This window comes from Desmodus rotundus, chromosome 5, assembly GCF_022682495.2.
Source record: "Desmodus rotundus isolate HL8 chromosome 5, HLdesRot8A.1, whole genome shotgun sequence".
Classification (NCBI taxonomy): Eukaryota; Metazoa; Chordata; class Mammalia; order Chiroptera; family Phyllostomidae; genus Desmodus; species Desmodus rotundus.
Window position 1 is genome coordinate 119,277,131 of NC_071391.1, and position 12,159 is coordinate 119,289,289.

General features: G+C 44.8%; 1 protein-coding gene across 1 annotated transcript in view; it reads left to right on the forward strand.

Annotated features, from left to right (window-relative positions):
• Positions 1 to 10,567, forward strand: part of GALM (galactose mutarotase) — a 49,059-nt gene extending 38,492 nt beyond the window's left edge. Inside the window, exons 5-7 of the mRNA XM_024552913.4 lie at positions 7,887 to 8,028; positions 9,656 to 9,830; positions 10,448 to 10,567. Of these exons, the coding sequence (XP_024408681.2) occupies positions 7,887 to 8,028; positions 9,656 to 9,830; positions 10,448 to 10,525 (395 nt within the window). The 3' untranslated portion in view covers positions 10,526 to 10,567. The remainder of the gene's footprint in view (positions 1 to 7,886; positions 8,029 to 9,655; positions 9,831 to 10,447) is intronic.
• Positions 10,568 to 12,159: the final 1,592 nt, after the last annotated feature.

Sequence of the window (12,159 nt, forward strand, 5' to 3'; positions counted from 1 at the left end):
CATGGCTCAAAAAGTCAGTTTAAAATCTATTGTTCTAGATTGAACAATTTGTAAGGAAGCTCGAAAAAACAATTCTTTTTTAATGAAAATGGCACTGCCCCCTAGAGGCAGGAATGCACCTTTCCTTTGCATGAATTGTGTTATAATGAACAATTGTTCTCTCTGTTCTCTGTATTTTTGAAGCACGTGTGTGTGAGAGAGAGAGAAAGAGAGAGGGAGAGGGAGAGTGAAAGAACTGTGTGCCAAGTTCTAGTCTAGAGAATGACCTCCGTCATAGCATTCTCTCAATTAAACCTCACAGTATCTGTATTAGGTAGATACCAGTATTACCTCCATTATATAAGTGGCGACATTGAATCTCAGAGGCATACAAACTTATCCAAGGTCAGTTAGTAAGTCTGTCTGAATCCTAAGGTATTGTACCTAGATCTGTAAATCAAAATATAGGATAAATCATAGAAAATAATTTTTAAATGATGTAATATTTTCAAGTATTTTTAAAAGGAGAAAAAAATATCATTGGAGACAATATCCTCCTACTCTCCCTACTCCCAATTTTTCTACAAAGTCTATGCCAGATTTCCTTTTTTTTTTCTTTGCTCTTTTCACAAAATCATTTAAATTGTTATTACAAACAGGACTTACCTGTGCTGAGGACTGTCTGGTGGGACCACGATTTTATTCCTGCAATGGTGTTACTGGGTTGGGTGAAGTTGACAGAGAAAGGGACCTGCCAGGAAGAAAGGGGCCTAAATGGACGGACGTGGAGATGCAGTGACTCCTGCAGTGACCATCTGTTCATCTCAGGGAGTCAGGCACGAGGGCCGCCAGGCAGAGAAAAGAGCTATTTCAGATGATGGGAAATTAAAAGCTTTGAATGACAATTCACCCCAGGTGAATTTTTCTGTCAGATGCTGAGAAAGTGTTCATGCCCAGATGTTACCCAAAAAATCCCATTTCACCACATTAGTGTTTGACCAGGAATCTACAAGAACTCATTCACCTTTTCCTCCATTCCCTAAATCTTTTGCCAAAAACAAATTAAATCAGAGCTAGGAGCCCATGGAATATGTGTAATGTAAATGTCTGTGTGCCAAATACAAGTTCACAGGTGGTAGGAGTCCATTCCTGTGCTTGTGCCTTGCCCAGTTAGCCAATCCCAACGTATCCTTCAAGATTAGGCTTCTGCCCTGACCTGGGGAAAACCTTTCCTGACCCCCAGGGCTGCGTTAGGTGCTGCTTCTTCCTGCTCCACCAGAGCTTTTGAGTGCCATTCATTGCTCTTGTCACTCTCTCCTCTAAGTTTCAATTTTTTGTGTCTCTTTGATCAGATTCTAGACTCCCTGAGGTTAGTTTAATGCCTGGTATGTAGAAGATGCTAAGAAATGAGTAACCTAATGAATTTGTATTTGTTTTTTCTTCATCCAAAAATAACTGCAAGGATTAGTATCCTTAAGTTAGAATCATTTAAAAGCATCCTGTGTTAAAAAGGGGGGACCGGGAGGGGCCGTTAACCTCCCACCAGGACTTAAGGCAGTGCCAGGAAGTGAAAACATCCAGAGGCAGTGTACTACTTATCTACTGCTATGTAACGAATTATTTCAACACCTTGTTCATTATCTCTCTTTGTTTCTGTTGGTCAGGGATTTACACAGCACATTATATTGCCTCTGCTGGCAGATTAGAGCTGTGGCCTGGAATCACCAGAAGGTTTCGTTCACCCACATGTCTGGCAGTTGATGGTGGCTATTGGTCGGGGACTTTAGTGGGGACCGGCAGCCAGAACACCTGACACGTGGCCTTATGATGTGACTTGATCTTCCTTAGACAATGGCAGGCTGGGGTCCAAGGGCAGATGTCCCGACAGACAGAGAGCCAGACCACAGTCATTCTGTATTAATAACCCGGCCTCAGAAATCAGCTAGCATCACTGCGCACAGTCCATTGGTGGAGGCCGTTGTAAAGGTCCACCTCTCAGAGAAGGAGTGTCGACCTCACCTTGTGAGAGGAGCGTGTAGGACGGGGAGTATACTGTGTGGCCATCTTTCTGAAGTGCTATCTGCCACAAGTAGTCACAGGGAAAGGCCAGATTCCTCCTAACAGAATATGTGTAAGAATCCCATATCACAGGAGATACGAATGAAGGCAGATGGATTTCATGAAGGTAGTGAGTTTTTCCTTTCCTTCCAGAGGACAGGTAATTATAACTCTTCCAGAAATGCAAATAGAAAGAAGAAAATTTAATGCCTTGTGACAGATACCTGAAATGTTAGAGCGTTCTGTTCCCAGTTGGAATCAGGTCTACCTCATCTTGCAAGAACGAGGCAGCTTTACCTGCCAGAGTGACACTCGCTGGACCTCTCTTTGCTGAGGTCCTCCATAGACCCCCCTCCAAGTCACTTCTCATTCCTTGCGTATCTCACTCTGTCACTCTTGTCATAACTCTTGGTGATCTCGTTATCCGTATTGATGATACCCTGACCTCTCAGCTTCTTGACATCCTCTCTTCCAATGATCTTATCCTCCACCCTTCTCAGCTGCTCACTCCTGTGCTCATTGGCTCATATCCTTGACTTTGGCATCAGCTCTTACTGCAGCCTTCCGTGAGCACTGTTTGAGATGTCTATCAGCTCCCATAATTCTCCCATGCTACAAGAACCTATCGTCGCTGATCTGCCACCTTCTCATTGTCCCTCACATCCTCATAAGTTCACTCCCCCCAGATGTGGTCAGCAGTCCCTCATTAGAATCACCCCTCCACATATGCTCTCAGCTCCCTTGCCCCCTTCCTCTTTTTTTATCCTCCTAACAAAACCCAGTTCTGATTAATCCCCCCACCGCACAGCTGCCAATAGATCTCATTCTGAATCCAGACTGTAACCTCAAGTGCGTCCTTTGTGGTGCCCGCAGTCAGATTTTTCCTGAAATGGGGAAGCACAATGCCACCTCAGGCTGCTCGGTGCCCCAGAGCTGGAACGCCAGTGTTGGGTCGGAGCCCACCGTCTTCTAGGTGTTGCTGCTCAGACCTTCAGGCGCACTCAGCCAACCTTCAGGAGAAGAAATCCTCTTTAGAAAAACAGCTTCTCTCTGCCAGCACCCCAGCTTTCTGGTGGCTTCAAAACCAAAGTCACGTGATGTGTGACATCACCTCTGAGGGCGCCCTTTCCATTTCCGCTTCATTTTCTGTACACTCAGAGTTGCTGAGAGAGCTGTTTTGACATTTCCTTCTATTCTTAGCACCAAAGCACAAAGTTAGAACTGCACATTCATTCTTCAATTAAAAAATCAAGAAGCCCTGACGCGGGAACTCAGTTGTTTAGAGCACCCTCCCAAAATGCCAAAGTTGCGGGTTTGATCCTAAGTCAGGGCACATACAAGAGCTGACCGATGAGTGCATAAACCAGTGGAAAACCAAATCAGTATTTCTCTCTCTCTCTCTCTCTTTCTCTCCCTTCCTTTCTCCCTGTCTTTTCCTCTCTCTCTTGAAAAATCCATAAAAAATTTTTAAAAAAACAAACAAGAACACTTGGGTGTGAGGTGGAAGGGGCTGTAACCAAGTCACTCCAGGGTGAGGTAGAAAGCACCTGAGTAGGGGCCCGAAGACTTTGATACTATGGTGATGTGTCACCTTGGGCAAATCCCTTTAGCTGTCTGGGTCCTGGCCTCATCCTCTGCAAAGTGAGAGAACTAGATGAGGCAATTCCTAAGGTTCTTTCTAGATCTTTCATTCTGACTTTGTCACAGGATGCTACTTCATTCACTGTTGCCCCTGCTTTTTCAGCCTCCACTTCACTCAGTATGTTCAAAATATGATGGGAACAAAGAGGAAAAAGGAATTAGTCCTCACGGTGGAGGTTACAATCCACAAAGAAAACGGCATTAGAGAGTGCTCTTAAATGGTCCAGTGGACTTTGCCAGAGTGTGGTTGGATGTAGCAGGTACAGGAAGGACATTCCGGTTATGCAAAAAGGCCCAAAGATTCAATGAATCGAGGGGACAAATTCCAAGTTTTCCATATGCCTGAGCGCTAGGCACGTGAGGGAATGTGTCAGGGCAAGAGGCTGGAAAAGACAGATTGGAACCTTTTCTTTTGATTTCTTCTTATTTAGCAAAAATCTCATTTTGGAATTATCCCAACGTTCTCATTTTTTAGGTCAGGACTGCTCTGTCATTCTTGAGGTCTTACCCTCTCTAATCTTTGCTCTTTGTGTTATATATGTTACTCTGAAATGTGGCGCTTTTTTTTTTTTTTTTTTTTTTTAGATAGAGGGGAAGGGAGGCAGAAAGAGAGGGAGAGAAACATCAATGTGTGGTTGCCTCTCACTTGGTCCCCACTGGGGACCTGACCTGCAACCCAGGCATGTGCCCTGACTGGGAATCAAATGGCAAACCCTTTGGTTTGCAGCCCGTGCTCAATCCACTGAGCTACACCAGCCAGGTGAAATGTGGCTCTTTTATTTATGCCTTCCTCCTACATATGTTTAACCAAATCGGTGATCAAATATTTCCACGTGATGTATAAGGCAGCAAATAATAGCAGCTGCGTTTTACAGAGAGAAAAGCTGAAGTAATCACTAATTTGTAGATTGCTCCATATCAGGTAAACAGACCAGAAATGTGGCCTGGGTCCTTATGTCACGAAACCTCCATTTCTTTTTTCCAAGTCAAGTGAAATAAATAATCTTGACCGACCTCAGCAATCACAGTGGAGCTGTCATAAGGGTTAGAGTTAGAGTCAAGTATAAATTTAGGGAAGAACTAAGTACTGAGAACACCGTATAAGGGAAGAAAGCATCATAAGTTACCACTCAGCATATGGGTTGGTAAAATTAAAATCTTGAGCCCAGGAGAACAGCTGCTTCTTTTTCCCAGTCTAATTGTTTCATGAAGAAACAGTGTTGCCTTTTTAAAAGTCACTGTGGGAGGTGGTTGGTCACCCAGACTTTATAGGACAATAATGCCTTGGGTCACTATCCAAGATTTGGCCTTTGGCCTTAGAGATCCAAAAAGTTCAACTATTAATTCTCCCAGAAAAGAGCAGGGGTTAGATGACTGAACTCAGATGAAGTAGAAGTTTAGTTTATAGAGCAAGCTCTTTATATCGTGTCTCTAGCACCATCTACTGGGAAACAAAAGTCCTTGTCTTCAGAATAGAGTTGAAAGCGTCAGAAACCCAACTCAGCAAGAGGAAGGAGGAAAGGGGAGACAGCAGAAGCTAGGCATATTCTGTCTAAGAAAGAGGAGATTAAGAGTACACACATTATATTAAGGCTACTTATGTATAGATGTAACCACTAAAAAATACACACTTTCTAAATGATCAGAAACACACACAAACACAGACCATATAGTAAAAGGTTTTTTTAAAAATTAACTAGAATTTATAAACACAGAAAGCATGCCATAAAATATAAGGACACAAAAAGAACACTTAGAACATATGTCATATTAATGTCACACAATGTCCCTATTAAACGAAATTTCTCAGGTTGAATCACAGAGCAAAACCCAACAGAATGTTGTGTACAAACCAAGTGACTCAGAGGGTAGAAAATATGAGAATTCAAAAGCACACCAAACAAATGAAAGCTAAAGTAGCAGTGGTCTCAATCTTAACCTCAGTAAAAGCTGATTTTAGGACAGAACACATTAAATCACATAAGAGAAGACACCTTGTAATAATAAAGGATGCAATTTGCAATGAAGGTTCACCAAAAATTGAACATATCCAAGCTCATTAAGAAAACCTGAGGTGGTTTCATGAAATATAATACAGCCAACATTGACCTCTTAGTAACTCGAATCAAAAGGAAATCAAACCCCTAAAACTAGGAATATATAGAAAATAACTAAATAATAGAATGATATTATATTATGTATTGGACTATATAATAAGTGGGAATATTATAACATATGCAACATTGTAATTCTATGTAATGGAAACTCCCTATCACCTTTACTCAAGCTGTTTCCTCCAGGTCTTCTGCCTTCCTCACCCATTCAACCTAACGTGATCTCACCTCAAGCCTCTGCTCAACAACCTTTGTCATTTCTTCCATGGAATTTCCCCAGTCTGCCCCCAAGCCCACCCACTCACACTGCCTGTCTCCTTTCTCCCAGCTGTGCTGTCACCGGAGCATTCTTCACTCTCTGGGATTATGAGTCGCTCATATGTCCATCCCTTCCTCCAAACCGCACGCCGATTCCACATCTCATTGATCTGTGTACTGCCCCTACCCATCAGAGTGCCTGGCCTACAGTCTGTGTTTAATAAATGTCGATTGAGCGAAAGAGTGACCGAGTGAATGGCTCCTAGTCCATGGCTGTGGCTCTGACACTAAACCACACTAAGTGAACTAACTTCAAAATATCCATGTTCCCTGTTTGAAATGGCTGGGCCTAGCCCCTAGGGAAGAAGAGACCTGGAAGTTAGGAAGAGAATGAGAGGTGACCAAGCAAACAGCTCTGTTTCAGGGCCACATACGATCCATATTGCAGCCTTTTGGCGAGCATGTCCAGAGCACTGTCTGTTGAGAGAGGATCTCTCTCCCTTTAATCTCTAGTTGAAACCACTCACAAAGTCATCCTGACTTCTCTTTTTTGCTCTCAAATCCCTGATTACTTGTTCAGCGGTTTTCAAACAGCAGAGAATATGGCAAACTATTTTCACGTGTTTAATCAATTCTAAGATGCCATCAACTGGAAAGTCATTATTTTACATCCTGTGAAGAAAGAAAAACCTGCCAGTTAAACTGTAACATGATTTCAGAGATTTTAAAATGTGGAAATGAGGGTCTTAAATTAATGAAGTACAGTATGTTGATACCGTAGGGGATTGTTTGATGACATCGAGTTATGTGGGTCTCGTTTTCCTCGTCTGTTACACGAGTAGTTTGGGCCAGACGGGCTCTGAGAAACCCTTCTGGTCCCAGCACCCTTGAGTTCTGTGACACTGGAAGGCATGTTCCTGACTGGGCACTGGTGTGTGATGACCTGAGACAGGGCTCCTGTCCAGGTTCCTTCTGCGCTTTGACCTGTGAGAGTTGAGGGGCCCCACACTGCAGTGTCTTCCCTCAGGGCTGACCCCACCCACACCATCGTGAAGAGGCTTCAGGATGTCCCTTGGTTACAACAAATGTACTGCTCCAAAGCTTGAAAAAGCCGGTTTACACACACACACACACACACACACACACACACACACACACACACGGTGCTCACGGACCCGAACTCCTCCCGGGGTCACTCCTGGAGACACAGAGCTTTCATTCCAAGCATTGACTCTGAAACTGGCGAACAGTAAAGTGGCCGCACATCCCAGTTTGACCTGGGCTGTCCCAGTCAACTCATTTGTCCCAGTGTTGTCATTAACAGCCCCCATTACAGTTTAGAATGAGTCTGCACGGAGTGATTGGGGAAGGGTCGTTGCCCGTGTCCCTTGGGCTGATAATGGCCCCAAATGATATGAGAATCACTCTTCTCAGGGACATTTATGGTGTCTGGTTAGCCACTGCCAGGTATTAGTGCTTGGTTATGAGCCCTGGGATACTTCAGCAATAAAGCGAGAAATGTCAACAAAGTGGTCGACTCTGTGGATGGAACAACCCTTTATCCAACTTAGCTGACAGTGGAAACTATGCGTTTCCTTGATTCTTGCTTTTTTTTTTTTCACATGTGAATGATTCTGAATGTTATGACCACTATATTTGCAATCAGGAGCATCTCACAATTTTTAAAAAAATCTTAACTCATTCTCCTTCTTAGGATCTGGGCTCCTATCTCCTTTACAAATTGAAATGAAGCCTGAGAGGGGAGAACAGTGGACTTTTGGAATACCTGGAAAGAGCTGCGCATTTATCACCCTTTTTTCTGCCTCTTCCCACCAGGAGAGGTTGCTCCCGTGCAAGGGACTGCATTTGACCTGAGGAAGCCAGTGGAGCTTGGAAAACACCTGCAGGAGTTCCACATCAGTGGCTTCGACCACAATTTCTGTCTGAAGGGATCGAAAGAAAAGCATTTTTGTGCGAGGTAGGTACTTTTCACTTCCTGCCTCTGTGGAGAAGAGATAGCAACCCCTATGGAGGAGCTTTGCCTCTGGCCACATCTATACCATTCACTATGCTACTGGGACCAAGTACCACGTCCCATGTCTTTTCAAAGCTTATATACCACAGGAGAGCACAGCAGAATTTTTCACCTCCCAACCCCACATACCCTCATCCCTGCGCCCCTGCCTGTCTCCTGCCCCTCTCTGCTCCCACTCTTCCTCTCCTCCTGTTCCTTAAGGCCCATTTTTTTGTTAGAAGGTCTAATTCCTCCTGACTGGAGTCAGTTCTGCCTTCCTTGAACTTCCAGACCCCTTTGTGCTTCCTTGGCTTGTGATTTTTGCCCTGCCCACATCCATGGGAGGTCAGAGGCTGCACTCCCACCTCCAGCCTTGTTTGAAAGGCATTGTGTGCACATGCCTCTCTCACTCAATTCCGAGTCCCTCCTGTCAGCGAATGCCTGCCTCCACCTAACACCTAACGCCATGCTTGGCACTAGTAGATGATCAGATGACCCATAAATGTTTGTAGGATGAATGGACTTTCCATAACGCAAAGAAAATGATTCAGAATCGAAGAGCACTTACAAAGCCTTCTTTCCCTCAGCGTCCTGGCACCAAGGCTCCAGCTGTGTTCTTTCAGCTCGGCTGCTTTTCTCCTCTGTGCCTGCTATTCACACTCCTCTCCCCACCGCTCTCAGCTGGGGAGACCCCTTCTCACCAGGATTCAAGTCCTGGCCCTCCTCTTCCCAGACCTCTTTCCCTGAACCTCTTGGCTGAAGACACATTGTGGGGATGTTTTACTTGTCGGAGAGGCTGAGAGACCGAGGCTTTCTTCAGCTATATCCCTTTAACACCAAGTACAGTACAGGTGGGCACCTACCTCTGTAGAGGCCTGGTTTGAGGGTGGAGGGGGGGGTGATGGGGGAAGGAAACAGTGATTCTAGCAGCAACCCCAGCAGATGTAGGAGAGCGCTGACTGATGAGCACAGCTCTAGTCCCAAGGAGGGGGGTATTTAATTTGGCAAAGCATCTCTTCTCTTTCAAAAAGCAGCTGGTTGTTTCACCAGGCTGACCAGAGAGCTCCAGGTCTTTATGAGAAAGAATCCCAGCCCTGGCTGGTGTGGCTCAGTGGACTCGGCACCGGCCTGCAAACCGATCAAGAGCAAAGTGTCTCTTGCACATGGATGTTTCTCTCCTCTTTCTCCCTCCCTTCCTCTCTCTCTAAAAAGTAGATAAATAAAATCTTTAAAAAAAAGAACCCCTCCAGAACCCTAAAACTGCCTCTCTCTCTCCAACCTGCCGGCCGCCTCCCCCTGCCCCCACATACCTGGCTGGGGTGAGTCTGTTTTGTCCTTCCCCAGGGAAATCAGTGACAAGTTGCTATTGAGGTTGAGGCTCCTCAAAACCACCTGCTAGTGCCTCACCTAGGAGTCACTTAGGAAGCTGTGAGAATTTCCCATGATGCTCTTCCTACCTTTGTCTCTTCTATATATATCTTGTCCTGGCTCTGTGCCTGGGTCTGATTCCACTCAAAGCTGCTTCCCAGCTTCAGCTTGTTCCTGCCTGCTTTTCTGCCCTGGACCTAACGTGGTTTGGCTTTATCCCCAGGGTCCACCATGCTGGAAGTGGGCGGGTACTGGAAGTGTACACCACCCAGCCCGGGGTTCAGTTCTACACAGGCAACTTCCTGGACGGCACCCTGAAAGGCAAGAGTGGAGCAGTCTATCCCAAGCACTCCGGTTTCTGCCTTGAGACTCAGAACTGGCCTGATGCAGTCAATCAGGTAAAGCCACAGGTTGACCTGTTAGAGTGATGGTTTGTCCAAGGTCACACTATCTGACAGACGTCAGGACCCTCAAGTCAGGTCTGCATGATTCAAAAGTCCACGTGTGTTCTCTTCTCGAAGTCATGATAAACACAGGGAACACTCAGCCACGTTACTAACCTGGCATTTACATGTTTTTAAAAATCTCTTATTTTGCGCCTTCAAAGCCTTTATTAACGTTTCTCACCGATACCTACTCGTTGTCTGCCACCACACTTCTAAGATGATCCTTCATGTCTTCTTCCCGTTTGCTTCCTCATGGCGCTCTTCTCCATCTATTTCCTAGAGGAATGCTCTGCAAAGCCCCCGCCTGTAAGACCCTTGGAGCTTGCACCAGAATACAAATCAACACACTGCTTCCTTCAAGAGTGTCCTGCTGTGACGAAGTGTGCTTAGCGATGTAGTTGATTTTCATTCTGGCTCAAATTCTCAGTCTCATTGGAAACCAATACCAAATAGTTCTTACATTGCCATCTGGTTCTCGGAGCTGGTCTAAAGACCAGTCCAGAAGCCACCTTGGGTAAAGGTTCAGCCTGGGCTGGAAAGGTGTAACTTGTGTTTTTTTCCCTTCACAGCCCCACTTCCCCCCGGTGCTGCTGAGGCCTGGTGAGGAGTATGACCACACCACTTGGTTCAAGTTTTCTGTGGCTTAAGGAAGTGCAAAGATATAACCTGCTCCAGAGCCAGGCTGGGAGCTCCTTCAGCTGCCTTCCATTCAGAAATGAGATGAAGACTTAGAGGCTTTAAAAATGATCCTGTGATTTACAATCATACAAATGGCCACTATCATGGTATCAATCAATCACCAATCTGAATACTGAGTTCCTTCCCAGTGACTGGCTCCAGGCCAGGTCTAATGATCAGCTCTACTCTCTGTGTTAAGAGGACCCAACTACCAATCATCATCCAAGCTCTAATCCTAACCCAGAAACGGCACCAGAACCCCCGTGCCCCATGCGCTCTATCTCACCACTGTGCCTCTTTCTTTTCTACTTTCCACTCCGCTTTTCTTTGAGCCTGCTCTCATTCCTTTTTTTCCCTCCTTTTTATGAAAAGCATCCATCTGAGTTTGATGAACTGTCTCTGGGCCTTAGAAGTGGTGTCACTTAAAGTACAAGAAAAAACCCGGGATTTTGATTCTCTGCCTTTGAAGTTAGCTGAGGAAGCCCAGCCCAGCCAGGGTACGGAAGAAAGGCAGCCATTGGAGTTGGGAGCTGTGTCTGTGAGGACAGGCCTGCCCCGGCGATTGCACACCACAGCTGGGACAGTGGGGTGTGTTTTGTAGATGAGGCTGGGGCTCCCTCTTTTCCTGAAGAGTTGAATCATCAGTGATGGATATGGGTTGGTGGCTTTTAAAGAAATGTGTTTTTTATATACTAGCAATCAGTTGAAATTAAAAAAACAAAAAACCTGCACCTTCAAAAACTCCCAGTTTCTTCACTTCTTTAAACCTGTCGGGCATGTATCTTTACTAAATGGACTAAGTGTATGATGTGTTCTGGATTCTACGATGGGCTCCCATACAGCGTCTTCCTAGGGGAAAGCTACCTAACTGGCGGCCAGCTGAGCTTCCCATTCTTCCTCTTTCTTAACAACCAACAACAAACGAAAGATGGTGTTTATTTCTTAATACATTTCAGGCATGGATTTTCTGAGTACCTATTTTGCATAGTTCTCTGCTGGGTCCTTTAAGGGAATCAAGAGGTAATGATGCCTAAGATACATAGTATGTTCCCTCAGGGATATCCCAGTCTCCCTGGGAGACAAGACTAACAGTAGCAATCCGATGATGTAGAATTACACAGCACAGCTGAGAGCCCTGAACTAGTACAAACTTTGCTTCTGACACTTACTACGTAGGCAAACCATTTAATTTCACTTGACCTCTATTTTCTCATTTGCAAAGTACTTGGTTTTTCTCTGTTCTAAAAAAAGAATTGTTTTTACTATCAGCCTAGCCAAGAGTAGCCCAAATAAGGATATTCACCTGTAGGGCAGTTGAAATAAGTTACTGCTATTTGAATAGCGTTTATGAAAGACAATAAAAAGCCAAAGTTTGATTGTCAAGCTGTAAGTTTGACAAAAGTAAAATTTTAGAAAAATTTATCTTTTGTCCCAGCAACCAGTCTATTCACTTTCTTGAAACACACATTAAAGAGGACTTTGATGTGCTTGAGAAAAGACACTACATATTTGTAACACATGCAGAGTACGTATGACATGAGCATAACTGTAGCATTTTATGATGAAATCACTGAAGGTGTCAGCAAGAAACAATTTTATAGTA